Below are 19298 nucleotides of genomic sequence, written 5' to 3'. Positions count from 1 at the left end.
CTGAGCAGGGAGCCCGATGTGGGACTCGATCCTGGGACTCCAGGATCATGACCTGAGCCGAAGGCAGTCGCTTAACCAACTGAGCCACCCAGGCGCCCTATGAGAGATATTTAATACATTAAACAAATACTGACATTTTAAAGATTCTTTGTAGAAGTTCCCCTTCCCCTCCAATCTTATTACAAAAGAAAATGGACAGCTTGTATCCTTGCAAATAATTTTCAAAAGTCTGTAGAGTCACCACCATCAAAACCTCATTTCACAACTCTCTATACAATTTAGGTCTGTACCGTGTATTCCATTCTTAACCTAGTAATTTCACAGTTTGCTGATGGCTGACAGACCGAATGTCTTGTGGAATGAAAGAGGCTGCTCATTAATAAAAATTGGCAAAGTCATTGCTTACACAAAAAACAAGGAAACTTCCTCCACTTGATTTTTAAGGAACTTTATTTTTATTTTTATAAACATTTAAGATATGAGGAATTCTTAATCTCAGGAAACAAACTGAGGGTTGCTGGAGTGGTGGGGGGTGGGAGGGATGGGGTGGCTGGGTGATAGACACTGGGGAGGGTATGTGCTATGGTGAGCGCTGTGAATTGTGTAAGACTGTTGAATCACAGATCTGTACCTCTGAAACAAATAATACATTATATGTTAAAAAAAAAAAAAAAGGAAGAAGATAGCAGGAAGGGAAAAATGAAGAGGGGGGAATCAGAGGGGGAGACGAACCATGAGAGACTGACTATAGACTCTGAGAAACAAACTGAGGGTTCTGGAGGGGAGGGGGATGGGGGAATGGGTTAGCCTGGTGATGGGTATTAAAGAGGGCACGTTCTGCATGGAGCACTGGGTGTTATGCACAAACAATGAATCATGGAACCCTACATCTAAAACTAATGATGTAATGTATGGTGATTAACATAACATAATAAAATAAAAAAATAAATAAAATAAACATTTTATGGAAACACAGAATATTTCACATGGTGAAGTGTTTGGTGTAAGATGCAGTATTGGGCACAACCTAAGTTGATGTGACCTGATGAAATGGGACATATGTAGAGCGTGGTGCTAGGGAGGAGAGTTATAAAAAGCAGCACAGGGGATCAGCGGCTCCAGCTAACCCCCTGGGCCTTGGGTAGCATTTGCTCTAGTAAATACCTGGCATCATGCACTGCTGAAATAAAACCAAGTTTTTTCCCTTCTGTTCTATGAAGGCCTTTCCATTCTAGAACCATGAAGAATATAATGTTCCCCAGACCTAGATCCAGAGGCAATTCTTCTATCTCTCATTCCCAGTGTAGCATATTATAAGCTCTGAAACACCCTGACAATTGTTTTGGATTGGGTAGAGTTTGTCCTGTTGCAGGTTGGTTTAGATTTTTCCTTCATTGTGGGTGTTCTATGGAATCAGAGGAAAGATCCTTGGTGTAGGAGAACTGGGCATGTCATTTTAGAGAAACACAGCTCTTGGCAGATTTGAGCTACAGGAATCTAATTATTTGCCTGGAAGGATTTTCAATGAGCCAGACACTGTGCTGGGCCTGGAGATCCAGAACTGAGTAAGATACAGTCCTGCCCTGGAAGGGCTCCAGTCTAACAAGGCAGGCAGAGATAAGATAAATTAAGTAATAGGAATAAATGACAAACAAGGAAAAGAAAAGTGGCTCTAACTTTGCAAATGAATATGTGACTCAAATATTGTTAGAATTTGGGGGCTGGCACCTACATATCTGTTTACTTGAGTCACTGAACTCAATTTAACTAGAAGGCAAGGAGTAATTAGTGCTAATAAATGCCCAGCTGCAGGTCTGATTCAAGTTTAAGGCCAAGCAGGTGACAGTTTCTGATGTTTTAAAGGTGCTGGAAAGATTCCTGCTGATGTTGCATTAGGGAGGATTTTCCCTCTACTCTCAGGTTTACAATGCAAATACCCCTAGAAGAGGGAATCCATTGACTTAAATTCATACTAAGATGTAAGGAGCTGATATGAAATTTTCATTTTGACAGTACATTTGAGGCCTATGAAGAATAGTGAGAATGAGCAAGTTGGATGCCTGAGACGAGAAATCAGGATGAAGAGGGTTAAGAAAGATACAAGGAAGGGATACAACAGAAGTACCAAAGATAAATTCATGAATTGTCTCTACCTTACATATTTAAATAACTACTTAAACATTGGTCCACATTAAAAAAATTATGTTCTTTGTGACGTTTTATATATGCATTTTCTGAAACCTAAAACAAACAGATGATAGCATTTCATCCACAAACAATTCCATGCTTCCTTAGCTTTGTAGGAGCAGAAGTAAAATTAACTCCACATGGAAACCAAAGCCTAAGGCTTTGATGGCCGAACAGAATACAAAGAGAACTATGCAGTCCATTGATTTCATAACAAGCAAGATCACACTTTCCAAGAAGTTTCTTAAAAGGCAGCAGTTTAAAAAAGAGGGGACAGTAGACCAGAACTCCACAAGTGTCCTGCAGATCCAAACACCTGGGGTACTTTAGTAAAATTCAAACAAATCTTTTAAATAGGAGCCAAAGGTGTTAGCTCATTGTTGGAAAATTTCTATCCAGTGTGGCAGGACACAAGTCTTTGCTGATGAAAAAGTGTCAAATCTATTTTTGTCCACTTCTCTTCTGATTTCTTCTGTGATATTCTCTTCTCTAATACATTTGATCTTACTCTTTGTTTTCTTTTTAAGTTTTTTGTTGACCCACTCCATTAAGTATTGATCATCCCTGACCAAAATATAAACAAGGACACACATCTTGCTTTGTATATGTCCTTCAGAGACAGTCAAATTCTAAACTCATGTTACTTAAAAAGGCCTGAATCCATAGTGGAATAGTGAGGTGAGCCTTGAGTATTGTACATATTATTGCTCAAACAATATTTGTTGAATTGAATATAATGGATTGAAGTAAAAGTCGGGGCACCGTGGCATATGGTGTATAATATGAAAGAAAAAAGGAGAAGGTATTTTTGGAGAAGGTATTTTTGTCTCACTCGTCCACAATGTCTTTGCTAATAATTTGTTTTCTTTCTTTACTTTCCATTGCTTCTGAGAATTTTATGCCAGCATTCTGACTTTTATAGAAGCATAGGATTATTTTTTTTTTAATTTGAAGGTATTATGTTGCAAAGTATCTAATCCAACACCCTTGTTTTACCAATGAGGAAGTGACTTCTTTCATCAAGTTAGGTGAGGTAAAATAATGGAGCCCATAGATAGGAAAGGTAGGTCAAGAATCAAACTCTTGACTTCTATTTCAATGCTATCGTCTCCTACCCCACATTAATTCTTCATTTGCTCCAACTCAAGTCCAAAGACACAAACAAATACAATTCCAAAGGCATGTCATTTTGGAACCAACCTTTTTGGAACTCATTTTTCAAAGAACTATTGGAGGAAGAAGATAAGATTTAAGATGAGAACATAAAGTATCTTCAAATTTTGCAAATGTCTGAAAAGACTGTTTAAATTCAAGGTGCAACAGTTGACTTTCAGTTCAAGGTGCAACAATGTCAAGATCGATTTGATAGTTTTACATAGCATATGTCACTAACATAGCATATCTACTTTCTGAAAAATTTTACTATCCCAGGGATGAAAGTCATTAAGTCAAATTTCCTCCCTTCAGGCAACCTGTTGAGAACTCATTTTAGTTTTAAAGACCCTCAGAGGAGACTTTATATTCTTTCTTTGGATCCTATAATAATTTACTCTAGCACCATGCAGAAATTCTTCCTTATATAACTTAAATCACAGTTGCTACAACTTAAATCAGTAGCTTTTTCCTACATTTGTTAACATGATAAACAAATGGCTACCATTTTTGGAAGAATGGAGGGAATTACCTCACTGTTTTTACTTTCATACATTTTGTCCCACTAGATTTAGTAGACATATGCTTGGTCATCAACACTATGTTGCTAATTTAATTTTACAGTGTGTTTCACTTCAGCACCAAGATGTTCTTCATCTCCCAGTTTCCACTTTGCTGTACCCTTTGGGGTTCCTACTTTGAAACGTATGATGCTGAATGCTATCCTGGTTATTTCTGATACTATAGTAGACAAGGATTTTAGAGTAAACACCCTTGGCCTTGAGTCTCTGGCCTCAAAACTTGATGAATGGCCTAGGGAAATTTGTTACTCTCTGAACTTCTATTTCTTCAGCTTTGAAAAAGAGATGATTTGGTTAAGACCATTAATAGAATACAATATATGTTATACAGATACAGGTCAAAAGTGGTATTGCCATATACTCTAAGGCCGTTGGTATTTTCTTGTAATTTAATGATTGTGCTTTCTGTTCTGGGCTCTAAGACAAAAAGTAAGCTGATCAAGATATATTCCTACAAATTTCAGACATTAAGGATAGGACAGACCCATTCCCTGAGTGTGACCTTATAGAGTAGGGGGTTCTTAACCTGAGGGTTAGGTGAAAACTCCAGGAGGTCCTTGAATCTCCCTAAAGTGTATGCATATTTCCTGTACTGGGGTATTCAGCTCTTTTGTTTGTTTGTTTAGAGGAAAAGTTCCTTAAGGAAGCTATGATCCTCCAACTGCTAACAATTCTGCTTTAAGATTTAGTGCATGCCTCCAGAATGGGTATACCTGAGGCAAAGTTGGTAAGGAAATATTGTTTGCCTTAAGTGTCTTATTATTTCACTGACCAAGTACCTAGGGGTTTTATTCTACCCTCCAAATACACAGAGTCCTCCAAACCATAAATAATTATGGGATTGCTCCTCCACAACAGTACCCCTTATCACCAAGATATCTGTTCCCCCTCATCATCAAACATTATCTGACCTGAAACTTATTCTTTTATGGCATTGGAGGTGATTTTCTTGTTAATCTCTTTTGATTCAATTCATGATTCTAGGTGTGGATGATTCAGTGTTCCACCTTCCCAGTAGTACTTGAGTTGTAATAGAGAACTCTCAGGGATTGACATGCCTCTCCCTCTGATGATAGATTAAGGCACCACTGAGAGTAGGTGGAGTATAGATTTCTAGACAGACATCCAACAGTGTTCCCCAAATAATCCTGTCTAATGACTGACTCTACCCACACACATACAAGGCCAGCTTTTCTCACATAACCTCCTATCCTCATCCGGAGCTTGATGCAAGAACTTCAAAAGATTCTAACTTTAGTTACAGAATGATTTTTATGGCATAGAAAAAAAGAAAATTCTCTATTTAGATGTCAGAGCTGAAAATAAAATGCACAGTGAACTTAGACCTGCCTAAATGTTACCAGTGGTGATACTTTGATTATCTTACTCTCAATTTTGATGAGACATATAAGCCCATATTTTCTGTTAGAAGGCAGCTATAAAAGCTGTGATTTCTTGTCTCTGTGCCTATTTGAACCATGTTTATCTTTATATCCTATAATCCAGGCAAAATTACATTCTCATTTTCCAATTCTGTGTCCAAATCCTCATTAGTTTTGTGACTTGACTTAATGCAGTAATTAATGACTGTAACATAAGCCCCCACATCAGAATTAAGCAGTGAGTCTTCAGAGAAGTGCTGGGAAATGCCATGGAAACCACAACGATTCCATTCTTCCTAGAGTCAAGCAAGGTTGGGAGGGTGGGAAGCAGTGGTCCTCAAAAAAGGCGCCACTGAGGGTACAAGTATTAGAGTTTAGAAAGTGTGTTCTGTATATGACAGACTCTCTTAAAGTTCTGGAAAGCTCTGTCAGGCTTCTAACTGGGTTCAGAAATTCACATATACTCATGGGCATAATACTTATTCAAACACAGCAGCATTAGGATTTTGCCCTTGTTTGGAGGAAAAGAGGGAATTGTGCAATGAAACTCATGGCAGCTGGCATGAGCACTTGTCCTTGACTGTTTACCTGATTGGACTAGCAATAGCAACCAGTAGATTTTCCTCCTTTTGGAGGTAACTTTCCAATGCATTTAACATTCATCAGAGTTTGCTCTGAAGGTGATGGGGCAAAGAACAGAATACTGAAAAGGTAGCTCAGGGCATCAGGAACTCCACACTTGCTTGCATCATTTACTGTATCCTCCAGGCTCATAGAACTGCCTCTCTAACCCAATCAGTCATTCTGAGTCTTAGTTTCCTCATCCATAATATGAGATTGAACTAGAAAAGATTAGATAAAATCTGAGGCTCCTTGTAGCTCTATCTTACATCTATAACTCAAAATGATCTCCTTCCCAAACCGCAAAATTCCCTCTGGATGAGGAAATAAGAGTGAGTCCTTTGTGTCCCTTAGGGCTTGGGAGTAAGCAAGCGAGGATTCTGAAGTTTAAGGTGCCGGTCTCAAATTATTTTTGGATCTTTGAACCTTTCTCTCACAAGTTAAATATCCAATTCTTGAAAAGAGAAACCTGATTTTCGAGTGGGGCAGGGAATATTGGACTACCTATAGTTTAAGAGGCAGCCTTGTGTTCAACATACAGTTTTCACAATGACAAATACTCAATACTAAACTCCCTACTGAGAAATTTCCCAATCACAAATTAGACCATTTATACCCTCTGATTCACTCAGCAGGAGTATCCATGAGATATTATTTTAGAATGTATTCATGAATTATGGGCTTATATGCTTTTAGACAATTTTACAAAGATGGTTGGCTGGCACAATTATTAACTAGATATGTAGGCTAACGGAAATTACATGGTATATTTGAGCCAGCAGAGTCGAAGGGCTAGTCTGCTATTAATCATTACCCGAATTTTCTTGTGGCAGGAAGTCAAAGGAAATTCGGAGGTCCTAGTGAGCCTGTTCAACTCATGTTGACATGGGCCTCTGCCTGGTCCATAGTGCTGCCTTTGAAAGCCTCCCTGGATGGCATTAATCCCCAAATAAATACATATAATATCACCATGGCTCTTATGAGACACATGAATTACTTTAGCACATTCTCATAGCACATAATCCAAAAGAAAGGCAATCCATTTTAAAATGGGAAAAAAAAATTTACATCCTCAAAGCTCAGCAGTCTCTCCAACAAGTCTATCCTTGCTTGTGGCATTTAAAATTACAAACCAACATCTGTACTGAAGAGAATACAACATTTATCACTGGACAGCCATTGAAAGACAATTAAGGACATATATAATTACGTAAAGTTCTACACATGACACACACTCAGAGCAAGGCCATCTCATATCTGATTGATCATTCCTTTCAAAGGACAATAAAACAAATGCTTTATTTGATGTTTCATTTTAGTAGGGATATTTTGCTAAATTTGAGCAGTTAGATGAAGGATAGAAAGCAATAAATGAGGTGGGGATTACAGACAGAATGCTATGGGGTGGGGAAGATGTCAGTTCTGAGATCAGTTCTGAGATTTAGGAAGACTTGGATTCAAATCCAATCTTAGTAAGTGACTGTGAGGTCATTTAACCTTTCATTGATCTGCAGTTTTTCTCAGTTCCAGATTCATACCAAATGTTCAATGAATGTCATAATAACCCCGAGGTGGCTGCAGGATAAAAGGGAGGGAAGGGGGGAGACCGCTGTCCCTATTCCCCCTAACCCATATACATGAACATTTCCTTATTCAGTACCTGTTACTCAGGCTCTACTCACTTTCCATACCTAGTTTCAAGCAGATAGATATCCTCCTTGCCTTGGGTTTCCTCCCTTTGGGAGGCATTTAGCTCATAACAGAAGTGATAGTTGCATCTTTTTATCTTAAAACCCTATTTGCAGTTCACAAGCATTTGTTCCCTTTCTCTTTTGCCAGAAGTAAAATAACCCCAAACAAAATGTTAAGAAAATTATTATACAACACTTTCAGATACAGAATGGCTAAGAAAATTGCTATACGGTGCTCTTAGACATACAGTGACCATGGACAAGTCAGTTCTCATTATTCTAATGTGTAGACTTAATAACATTTTATCTTGATGAATATCTGGGTGTATAAATAAATACTAGATATGAAATTACTTTGAAATATAAAATGTAACTGGAATGTGAACAGTATTAGTTGAGTCTTTGGTACTTTGGGCTCTTCTTTCTGGGGGTGTCCAATTTAGCCCTCTCCTATTCAACACCTTCAAAACATTTTTGTTCAGGAAATATCAAAGCATTTGGAAAAGTTTTAGCCACAGATTTATCAGTTGCTCTCCAAGTTGAATCCAATCCATATTTGGACTTAATTAACATGGGCCAACCATATGTGTGCACATTTTTCTGAAAGGACCAGGCACAGATGGGAACAGATATTGTATTTTTGTCCTTCCCAGCTAGTATTGCTCAATGCATATGGGTATTTTCTGTGATGCCTTTATAATGTTTGGTAAACATGGACCTTCCTAGTCAGCCACTGGCATTTTAGTCAAGGGAGAGGAGTAGAACAGCCAATGAACCAACAGTGATGTGATGCATCTCTTCCAAAACCCAAGGTCAACAGTGAAAAACAAGTCTTATATTTCTTTGAAATTAATTAAGAGGATAAAGTCTAACCATACAGCTTAGATCCAGGGTGGGGTTTATGTTCAGCCCTAGACAATATTGAAAGAATGATTTCTCTCTGGTGTCCTAGCCACACGGTTCTGAGCCATGTTTTCCATCCAGCTTCATCCTTCCGTTTAATACTCTCAGTATCAAAGTCTGCTCTTGGGGATATTGATAGGGAATCTGAGAATCCATCAACTCATATACACAAAGGAAGAAATGACTAACAGTATTTAAAACAGTATTCTTTCCCTAGATTTGCATCTTAATAGTCATGGGAGCATTTAGCTAAATGTCTGTTAGTTAATTATATGTAGCAGCTAAGAATTGGAAGGTGTTTGAGCAAGGATATGCATTGGGATCTTTCTGGAACTCCTAATAATTTACACACCATGAATTTTCAATCTTTACTTATATGGAAAACATTTCTAGGTGCAGCCACAGCTGTGCTTGCCCATAGATTAGGTGAATAGCTCAGGGCTAGAGTGAGCAGGACACTCGTCTATGCTTTCTATGATGAGTGAGTTCAAAGCAGCCATTTAATTACAAAGCTTTCAGAAGATGAGTTTTAAAATGTCATTCCTTGCCTGCCTTGCCAAAGTTGAACCAATTATCTTTGTTCTTCATAAATCAAGATCCTTTTGTGGGTACCTTGGGTTTTGATTTAGGAGCATCAAATGATTATTACAAGTCCTACTTCCCTGATACACTCAAAAGGCCCTCTCAGGATCTAGGGCTGTAAAGGTAGGTTATCTGTTCTACCCAACCGGTGTGAGCACTTATCTAGGGCAACAAGGGAGTAATTAAAAGCCTTTAACTTAATTAATTCAGTTCAGTTATGTCTGATTGACATAATCTGGAAAGATTCTTTAAATGGGGATTTGGAAACAATTTTAAGAAGTTGAAGAATAAATTCACAACTCTTGAGGTATATTCCATTGAAAGAATATATAAATAATTAATATATATTATCATGTAATATATAAATAACAATAATATTAAACTATGATCTCCTTCAAGACAGAAGCAGTTATTTCAAGTGTCTGATATGCACAGTGCCCAATAAACCCTTGTCAAAAATTGCTGAATAGATGTGCTAGATTACAACCCAGGTGGAGTTCTGTTTAACACTAATACCTTCTCACTGAGGACCTGGAGCTGGTCCTCCTCTGTGCTCTGTCCTCCTTCCTGACCAGTACCATGAGCTTTTTAAAATTTATAGCTGAGGTTCATCCAACGCATGTTATAGCCACCTCCCCAACTTCCTTTGAAATTTCTCGGTGGCTGATTTTCTAGTCTAGAGACCAGGGACAGTGCACTGATATACTGCCACTGCCCTGCCTAGAGTTCTATTGCCTACCTTTGCACATTTGTGTGTTTTAATAGACATGGACTTGGTTTCCTCTCTGCAGCACCTGGAAACTGTCCTCCTACCCTTCTTAGCAGCTTCCCCAGTTTCCTGGGCACACCCACCATATTATTTTCTTTTTAAAAAACTTATTTATTTATTTATTTACGAGAGAGGAGACACAGAGAGAGAGAGCAGGGGGAGGGGCAGAGGGAGAGGGAAATGGAGAGAGAATCTCAAGCAGACTCCCTGCCGAGCACAGGGCTTGATGTGGGGCTCGATTCCATGATCCTGAGATCATAACCTGAGCCGAAATCAAGAGTTGGATCATTAACCGACTGAGCCACCCAGGAGCCCACACACTCACCATATTCTTGGTTGCCAGTGGACTAACCTTGGTTTCACTGCCATGACTTTACCAGCATGCCTCTCTATTGTGACTGAGGATCATGACTAACACCTCTTGTTTTACAACCCCTGGTACAATCACTTAGAACCCTACTTGGGGCCTAATTGTCCTGCCTTGGTTTCAAGTAGAAAGTATATCTCCCAAAGAGAGTGCTAACATTACTGAAAAATTGCAGACGTCTTTCTCAATCTTCCTATTTCCCTTTTAAAATTTTCTCCTTTTACTATATCATGTTGACAGTAATTAAAGTCATCCATTGAGACATGCTGAAGTTGTGCTTCTCAAAATGTGCTCTAGGACACCAGCATCAGTATTACCTGGGCTGCTTATCAAGAGGGCCTGAGAACCTGCATTCAAATACCCTTGCTATGATAAAGGGTGTCTTGATCAGACAACCAGCCTGGCAGTGTCTTTTAATCCACTGACTCCCTAACTCTTCTCTCCCCTCTCCCCATCTGTGGGTTGTATTAATGATGTACTTTTAACTTGACTTCTAACTTGCCCCCAGGCTACTTTCACTTAAGGTCTAGGTGGCTTCAGATGATACTCTTGTTTGATACTGGATGCATCCTGTCAAATCTCCCTGGCATTAGAATGTCACATGGTTCAGAAATTTCAAAGTACAACTGAGAGGAGAGATTCAACAAACCTACATTGTATCATAAGGCTGTCCTTATGTTCTTGGGGAAAGAGGGGATTGTGTTCTAGGATGCTGGATGACAAAGCCCAATGGGGGCAATAAATATGTCACCTATATACCCAGATAGCCAGAAAGTTCCTATTTTAAGAAGCATTATTACTTGCATTTAAAATTTTCATTATATTCGAGAATGCAAATTCACCTATAAGAAGAAATCCTTTAAGCTGGTCACCTTCACTGACAGTTTAGAATCATAAAAATTATGAACAGGATAGGGTTGTGGGTGGAGAATGAGGCCAGAGATTTATTCAAGGTCAAATAGCTCTTTATGGGTAAGCTGGGTCTACCACCTAGGTCCCTGAATCCCCAGTCAATGATACTTCTACTCTGTGAAGCTACCAGGAGAGGCTAGAGGAATTTTTAAAAGAATAGATCATGAGAAGTCTGGATTCCTGAAGAGAAATGAAAGGGGTATCCCTGAGCAGGTACAAGGCAACTAAGGTGTCTACAACCTACTCTGTTGACTTTGCCGACAAAAGAGGATGATAAACTACTAAGATTTTTTTTTCTAAGGAGAAAATGTAGTAGAGTGGAAAATAAATAAATGGATCTGACATCAATTAAAGTTGGGTTCAAATCTAACTTTGGTCACTTAATGGTTTTGTAGCCTTGGGAAAATGGCTTAACCTCTGAGCTTCAATTTGCTTATCTCAAAAACAAAGAGAATACTGCCTTATGTGATGGTATCCCATGACTGTAAAATAATAAGAGTGCTTGACCTACAGCAGGTGCTCAGAGAATTATGATTATTAATACTATCATTGTCATCACTTAAATTTTAATTTTTCCTTAATAAGTATTTTAATGCTAAAAAAAACTCACCATAGGTCCTGTCCCCTCTATGGGGTTTTGCAGTGTGCTACATAGAGTGTGCTAAACGTTGGCCCTAAGAGAGGAACAATAGTAACATACCAGAGACTCTCTTGCTTCTCCTGAAAAACACAAAAATATCCCTTTGTCCTTCCTCTCCAAGCAAGACAGACTACTGTAATCATTAGAATCAACTCTCCCAAAATAGTACACTAGCAATCTTTGCTTCAGGCAAACAGATCACTCATTAAAATTTGTATTTCTACCTGAAAATTCATTTTTTCTTCAAATGGCTTTATTCCCCCCTCCTCTTTCACTGGGAATGAACTCCCAATTCTAACACTGAGTTCCTTATGAACCGTAGTTGCTTCAAGAGTCAGGGAGCTTGGGTGCCTGGGTGCCTCAGTCGGTTAAGTGACTGCCTTCAGCTCAGGTCATGATCCTGGAGTCCCCGGATCGAGTCCCGCACCGAGCTCCCTGCTCAGCAGGGAGTCTGCTTCTCCCTCTGACCCTCCCCCCTCTCATGCTCTCTCTCTCATTCTCTCTCTCAAATAAATAAATAAAATCTTAAAAAAAAAAAAAAGAGTCAGGGAGCTTTCTGCCCACCATAACAATGGAAAGTTAAATGATTAATTTGCATCTCTCTAGCTATGTGAGAACAGTCCTGGCCATGGACCCAGCTATCTGTCCAAGGCTCAAGGACAGGTGGACTGAGCTTCCTGACTTTCCTTCAGCTTGATTTGCCTCACTTCTAGTAAGAACCAGCTAGCAACTTGCAGAAGGGGCAAGCAAGCTTTGTTGGCTTCCCTTGCCTGTCTTGTAATTTGGCAACACCCTCTGGGCTCTGGTGACCAGGTTCCTCTCTTCTAAATCCACAGTCCTTTCTCATTTCCACAGAACAAAAGCCTGAAATCCTCCCATAGAGCTTTAGGATGCTGATTCATTCATTTGTTCCACAAATATTTACTGAATATCTACTCTTTGCCAGGCACTGTTTTAGATGGTAAAAAAGAGAGTCCCAGGCTTTGTGGATTTTGCATTGTAATAGGGGAGAGATACATGTAAGGGTAACTGAAACAGTTTACAATGTCTGCTTCTATCAGTCGTTTAAACTTTGAGTAAGGTATAAACCCAAGAGCCGGTTTTATGGGCAAGGTAAACTGAACAGGAGAGGAATAAGGAAGGCATGTGAGATTTGGGGAGACTGACTTCCTGTGCTTCATTTTATTTTTTTTTTTTTTGCCTTTAAAATAGAAATGGGTACTCAGCCTTCTTTCTCTCAGTAACAGGGCCCCTGTAAGGGAACTTTATTCTTTACCTTGTGCAAACAGGAGCAGGGGTACCCTGAATGCATGCATGTCAACCGCAGTGACAGTGGGGGAATGTAGTAATAATGCTTCAGGAAATGAGTTATTTAACAAAAAACGAATGGAAGATGGGTGGCCTCAGCTCAGTGCCTTCAGGTGCAATGGCCTTAATATTTTAGATCATGGGGAAGAAGAGCATATCTGATATGCCGTAGGCAGTACCTGCCAGCGGAAAGTCTGAGTTTCAATTCAAATACTTAATTCTGTAAGACCCACCAAAATAGATGGGGAACATCTATTTTGGAGAGAAAAATTGTTCACGTTTTAGTATAATGTCGTGTCAGTCTTATTTGGTGCAATTTCTACACCTCAGCAGAGATAACCAAAATAATATCAAGCTAATCCCCCCCCAGAAGTCACATTTTTAAAATAAAAAATAGCTTAAAAATAAAAGCAGTGCTGTCGTACTTCCTTTTGAAGGTTCTTTCCAGGGAAGAGAGCACAAGGGAAGTTCTGGGGTGATGGATATATTCTAAATCCGGATGTGGGTGCTTTTTAGATAGGTGGATAAAGATGTAAAATATCATCATGCTCTCTAACTTAAGATTTGTATGTTTTTACTGTGTTTAATGTATACTCCAATGAAAAAGGGAAAAATAAGTAGAGGGCAAGTCTGAATTTTAGGCCTGCAGGTGTGTGGTGAACAAGACATAAATTATGGGCTCTGTGACCCATGAAGGGATTGATTAGGTCTTTACAATCTTTCCCCATTTGCTCAGCTAATGACATGATGTAGCGAACTACAAACCGTTAACTTTTCTCCTTGTATTGGTGCCCATCGGGTTCCAATACAAAACCTATCGAGAAAGGAAATTAGAAAAACAAATGAGGAAGAAGGAAAATACCGGCTGAGTTCTCAGCTGAGACAGAATTAGAGAGTTTTGTTTTGTTTTGTTTTTAAGATTTTATTTATTTATTTGAGAGAGAGAGTGAGAGAGAGAAAGAGCACAAGAGGGGGGAGCGGGAGAGGGAGAAGCAGACTCCCTGCTGAGCAGGGAGCCCGATGCGGGACTCGATCCCGGGACTCCAGGATCATGACCTGAGCCGAAGGCAGTCGCTTAACCAACTGAGCCACCCAGGCACCCCAGAATTAGAGAGTTTTATGCTTGTTGGGAATTTCTCTCAGTGGGGTTTTCCATTCTGTTCATAGTTTTGACCCTAAGAATTCTGGGTCCCTGTAGGATTGTGAGATTTTCCACAAAGGCAGAAATAATTGTGTGTGAGACCTCTTCTCCCTAAATAAATGTGAAAGTTTCACTTCACAAAAGAATCATATTCAGCAAGCCTATGATTAAGAATATTAAAACTGGGTTGTTTCCAATAGCAAATGAATGGTTGCGTGTTTTTCAAAGCTGTATTCATTTCCACTATTATTATTTTCTAACTTCTCAAAAGTAAACTTTTCAAAATCACGATGAAATTTCCAGTTTCTGGTTTTGATTCACTTAAATTATGCACATGCCCCCTGATTGTTTTTGTCAGATGAACATATTTTTTATTTTATGAAAATATTTCTATTTTAAAAAATAGAGAATAAGTGGATTCTCATTGTGTTAATAACAAAACCCCTATTCATAGATCCTGCTGAGGTCTTTTCCCCCTTAATAAAGTGCCAGGTTTTAAAAAGTTTTGATTACTAGAAATTTTCATTTTGATTCTTTTACTCTGCCCTTAAAGAGTTCATGCCATTGATCTCAACAATATTGTGTTTTCCAAAAAATAAAGTCTTCATGATGGGAAAAAAATCTAAATATCTATATCTCCATTTATATCTATCTCTAAATGAACTCTACGATTGACAAAAATTATATATCCTGTCTAAAATGTTATTTTTACGTCAGTTGTTTAGAACTCAGAGCTATTTTTTTTTCCTTTAGAAACATGGTATTCGTGTTCTCAGAACAGCCCACAGAAGCTAGGTAATTTGTTTAGCAATGAAGGTGAAATACTCTATGTTTATGGCACAATTTTAATTATAATAAAATAAAGCAAAGGATTACTGAATAAGACAGAATTTTATAATTTTACCTTTCAGCTATTGTTTGAAGACAGGCATGTTTAATTACGTGAAGATGGACATCTTCAAATAAATTATACTTGTCAACAGATAATGCTGAATAAAGAGTAAAAACAAAATATGAATCACCCAACCAAACAGAAATACTTACTTTTAACATAGTGTTGTGTTTATTTCCAAGACTGAAAACTTATTTTTACGTAATTGAGATTATAATGCACTGTTCTGTATCTTGCTTTTCCCAATCGTTCTTGTATTTGAACAAAAATTTGAAGACTGTCAGCATAGATTCTTCACCTGATCTGACTTCAAATCCCAAACATTTTTTTTCTTTAACATAAGTGTGCTACTACTTTTTGTTTTGTCTTGGCTTGCATGGAATGTATAAAATGAAGCCAAGAAAGGAGAAGGGAGTTTAAGTACCCGTGCAAGCATCAGAGGGTTCTACGCGTATAAAAGATGTCTGAGAGAAAATGAACAAAATCGGGAGCAGCGAACTTTAGAATAACAGGGATGCTAATGTTAGAACTAAATGGGAATAAGCATCATTTTATCCTATCCCATCTTTTGAAAAGGAGATGAATGTTTATTGAGTTTAAGGTCTTGCTTAGGGGACAGAGAGTGTTTGAGGCAATACTGGGAAAGGAACCTAGATCTGGTGGTGCTCAATTTCCTTCCTTACATATCTGAGGTCTAGAAAAATTGAAGAGGAAGAGGTGTGCATCATCTCCTGGAGGAATAAACAAGGAAATGGCGAAAGAGATAGCAGCTCAGTCAATATCCTGATACAAGGCATGGTCAGAGCTGCCTGGAGCTCTGAAAAGTTAAGGAAACAGGGAAGGAGGAGCGGAGTAGCCTTTCTTTGGTGCAGAGAGGTGAAGACTATTTATAAGCTACCGTCCTTAAATGTTCTTTTAACTCAAGCATTACTTGCTCCAGATTTGTCAAAATTCTAGAATAAGTGCTACAATATATTGTGAACCTATCCATGTGGATTAGCAAATGAAGAGTTAAATATTTGCCCATTTGATGGAAGGAGAACAATGCCTGTCACAACCAATTATGCTTATCACATCATTTACTGTCCTTGAAGCAAAGTCCACCTGTCTCAAAGTATAACTCTAAAATAGTATAAACTTTACGTCTTTTGGACATCAGTGTGAGTAAGAGCCCATTGTTGTCATATGATACTATTTCTCAGCACTCTTGTTGATTCTAAAATAAACTTGAGATCACTGAGGTGGGAGTTAGAGGCTGGAAGATGGGAAATAGAGAGTAAGGGGTTATAACGAAATTCTATAATGTTCCTAACATTTACAAAGGACTACTTGTTCACTTGAAAAATAGAAAGCATTGCCTTGTGTGGATCTTAGATTTCATTATTTCAATCAGTGTCACTTTGCTTAATGCCAAATGTTGATTTGTTTCTCAAGATTCAGACCTTGCAGATCTAAAATTTGTTTTTAATTTTTTTTCTTTGCTAAGACTCACCTTGACCTTATCCTGTCCCATGGACTTGAAGAATTTTCCAATGGATGTCCAGACTTGTACAATGCAGCTGGAGAGTTGTAAGTCCCCACTGTTGAAATGACTGCCTGCTTGTTTTAACCAATGACCTGGTTCTTTTAGTGTGTCATTAAGAAGAAAGGACCCATAAGACTCATTCTCTACCTATTACCAAATCCCAAGGCCCTAATGGAAGGATAAGCAAGTGTGCATGTCTCATACACAGACAATCTTTCAAGTAAAATGCCAAGTAACTTGCTCTTCCTCAAAAAACAAACCCGATTTAGTAACTTTTATTTGAAATGAAAATGTCTCCTGGGAAAATTAAGATTATTAGTCATTCAATCTCTAAAATGAATCACTTTCTCATCAGAAAATTATATTTCTTTCTATCTTATGCTCATATAGACCATCACCCCAAAGGAATTTTGTCAGGAAGGGATAACTGATTTGAGGACAAGATATAGGGACCTTAGCCAGAGGAGGATGCAAGAACAGGGAGGCCAGAGATGATATGGAAAAAAAGGCATTTCCCTTAAATGGGCAGTGGATCCACAAAGGCACGGGGAAGGAAATAGAGAAATGTAATCTACTTTATCCCCTTTATGCCCTAGCCCTGATTTCACTGACATCTTTGACATGTACCATACGTTGCTGATGCCTCCAAGGTAATGGGATTTTTAGGCAAGAGACATGAACATTTTTTTGGCTTGTTCTGTCACTTTCTCTGTTTGTAAAGTACAGAGAATAATAAGCAATACTGACCTACAGGGATGTTAGGAGATTTAATGAAGCAAGGGCAAGCAAATACTTTTAACTTCTTGGTTTAGAAAAATAATAAAGATAAAAAGACATATCAACTATTATTAAAAAAGAGGCAGTGACAGGGTTTCCTTCTGATCACTTAAAATCACTGTAGATTTCCCTTGAAATTCCCTACAGAAATAAACAAAATAATGAAATGTCTTTGTTTTAAGAAGTTGTCAGGGACAAAATGAGAATTTCTGATTTACAATAGGCTTTATGTATTTATTTGTTTCCCTATTGCCTCTTCTTTTGAGAAGAAAGTTGAGAAAAACATTTTCTTATATAATGGTTCCTTCTTTGTGTCTCCTCTCCTGCTCCAAATTCTCTCCTGCCTCAACCCAATACTTATTTTCTCTGTAAAACAGCAAGCATAGCTGTCATCTGAGGCTCCCCCAAGACTTAAAAAACTTCAATTAGTAAATATGCTTGGTCCTTGCAGGCCCTAGAAGTAACGAAACCAAAGCAGCCGCAAAGTGTTTACCACTAACTTTGAATTATTCCTTCCTCTTTTACCCTGGTATTACTTACTTCCTCCTTCCCCATCTCTTTCCCTCATCTGTCTGCCCCAGTCTGGGGCTTCAGGATGGCTGACAACAACTATTACTGTGGTGGCCAGTAAGAAGCTGACCAGATAAGGATATGGGATCACATGGATATGGGGATATGAGCTTCTCACATTGGTTGGAGAAACCCAACAAGTACTCATATAGCGTTCAGTGCAAGAGACAGGGTTAGTTAGCCATTCTCTTTGTGGAACATCAATACTTATATATTCTCCTCTTTTTAATTCCCAGCTTTCCATGTTTTATTTTTTGGCTTTGAATAGAAAAGGTGGCTCAAAGAAAGAGGAAAGTAGATTCCAATTAACTTTGTCATTGATTTCTGGGTAGCTTTGGCGAGTCACTATCTTGTAGTAAAAAAGAATCTATAAACTCAATAAATATGCTGAAGTTATTGGCCCACCAAGACCTAACATAATATCCCTTGTCCTCCTCACTCTCATTTTAGAGTTCAAATATCACAAAGAGGGAAGGGAGAGAAAAGATGCCTAAAAGAATAGCAGCCTTCATTTCTGGGGTACAAAAAGATCCAGAAGCACTTAACAGATAATGACCTAGTTAGCAGGAGCTTGGAAACTAAGAGCTAACTCTGGTTTACTAAACTGATAACAGTCTTACTTTGGATGGCTCAGGATTCATAGAACAATATGACCTTATATGATGGAGAATCTGTTTTACTTCATATTAATCATTGTGATGAGTGGGCCCAGTTAGCAAGATACTAGCACAAATGAATATTCCTGATTTGCATTATTCCACAACTTCCTTTTAGGTTGCTTGTTTACGTCTCCCCCACTTGGTAAAATAACAGAGGATTGACCATAAGAACCTTAACATAAGCTTTCTTTTTTTTTTAATTTAAATATAAGTAGCCAACATATAATACATCATTGCTTTTTGATATAGAGTTCAATGATTCATTAGTTGTGTATAACACCCAGTGCTCATCACATCACATGCCCTCCTTAATGCCCATCACCCAGTTACCCCATCCCCACACCCACCTCCCTTTCCACAACCCTCAGTTTGCTTCCCAGAGTCAAGAGTCTCTCATGGTTTGTCTCCCTCTCTGATCTCTTCCCATTCAGTTTTCCCTCCCTTTCCCTATGATCCTAACATCAGCTTTCTGAAAACAAAGCTAATATACCCTAGAAGAGGGGCCAGGTTTACAATGGAAGTGTTTTAGGCAGGACTGTGATGAATTCATTCTCATTTAATAAAAATAGAAGAATGCTTTTCATTTGAAATACTAAGACTAGTGCCATGAATTGGATTGTCTTACTGGATTGTCACAGA

At 38.4% G+C, this 19298-nt stretch overlaps 1 protein-coding gene across 1 annotated transcript in view; it reads left to right on the top strand.

The window, feature by feature from the left end:
- The window catches only part of GLRA2 (glycine receptor alpha 2), a 167897-nt gene that overhangs the window by 48474 nt on the left and 100125 nt on the right, over positions 1–19298 (top strand). The window contains exon 5 of the mRNA XM_081807978.1: positions 16615–16697. Coding sequence (XP_081664104.1) covers positions 16615–16697 — 83 coding nt within the window. The remainder of the gene's footprint in view (positions 1–16614; positions 16698–19298) is intronic.

Source organism: Leptonychotes weddellii, chromosome X (assembly GCF_054177405.1).
Source record: "Leptonychotes weddellii isolate Sample4059 chromosome X, ASM5417740v2, whole genome shotgun sequence".
In the NCBI taxonomy this organism is placed as follows: Eukaryota; Metazoa; Chordata; class Mammalia; order Carnivora; family Phocidae; genus Leptonychotes; species Leptonychotes weddellii.
Note: the sequence above shows the minus strand (reverse complement) of the source record. Positions and strands in the feature narration are given on the sequence as shown.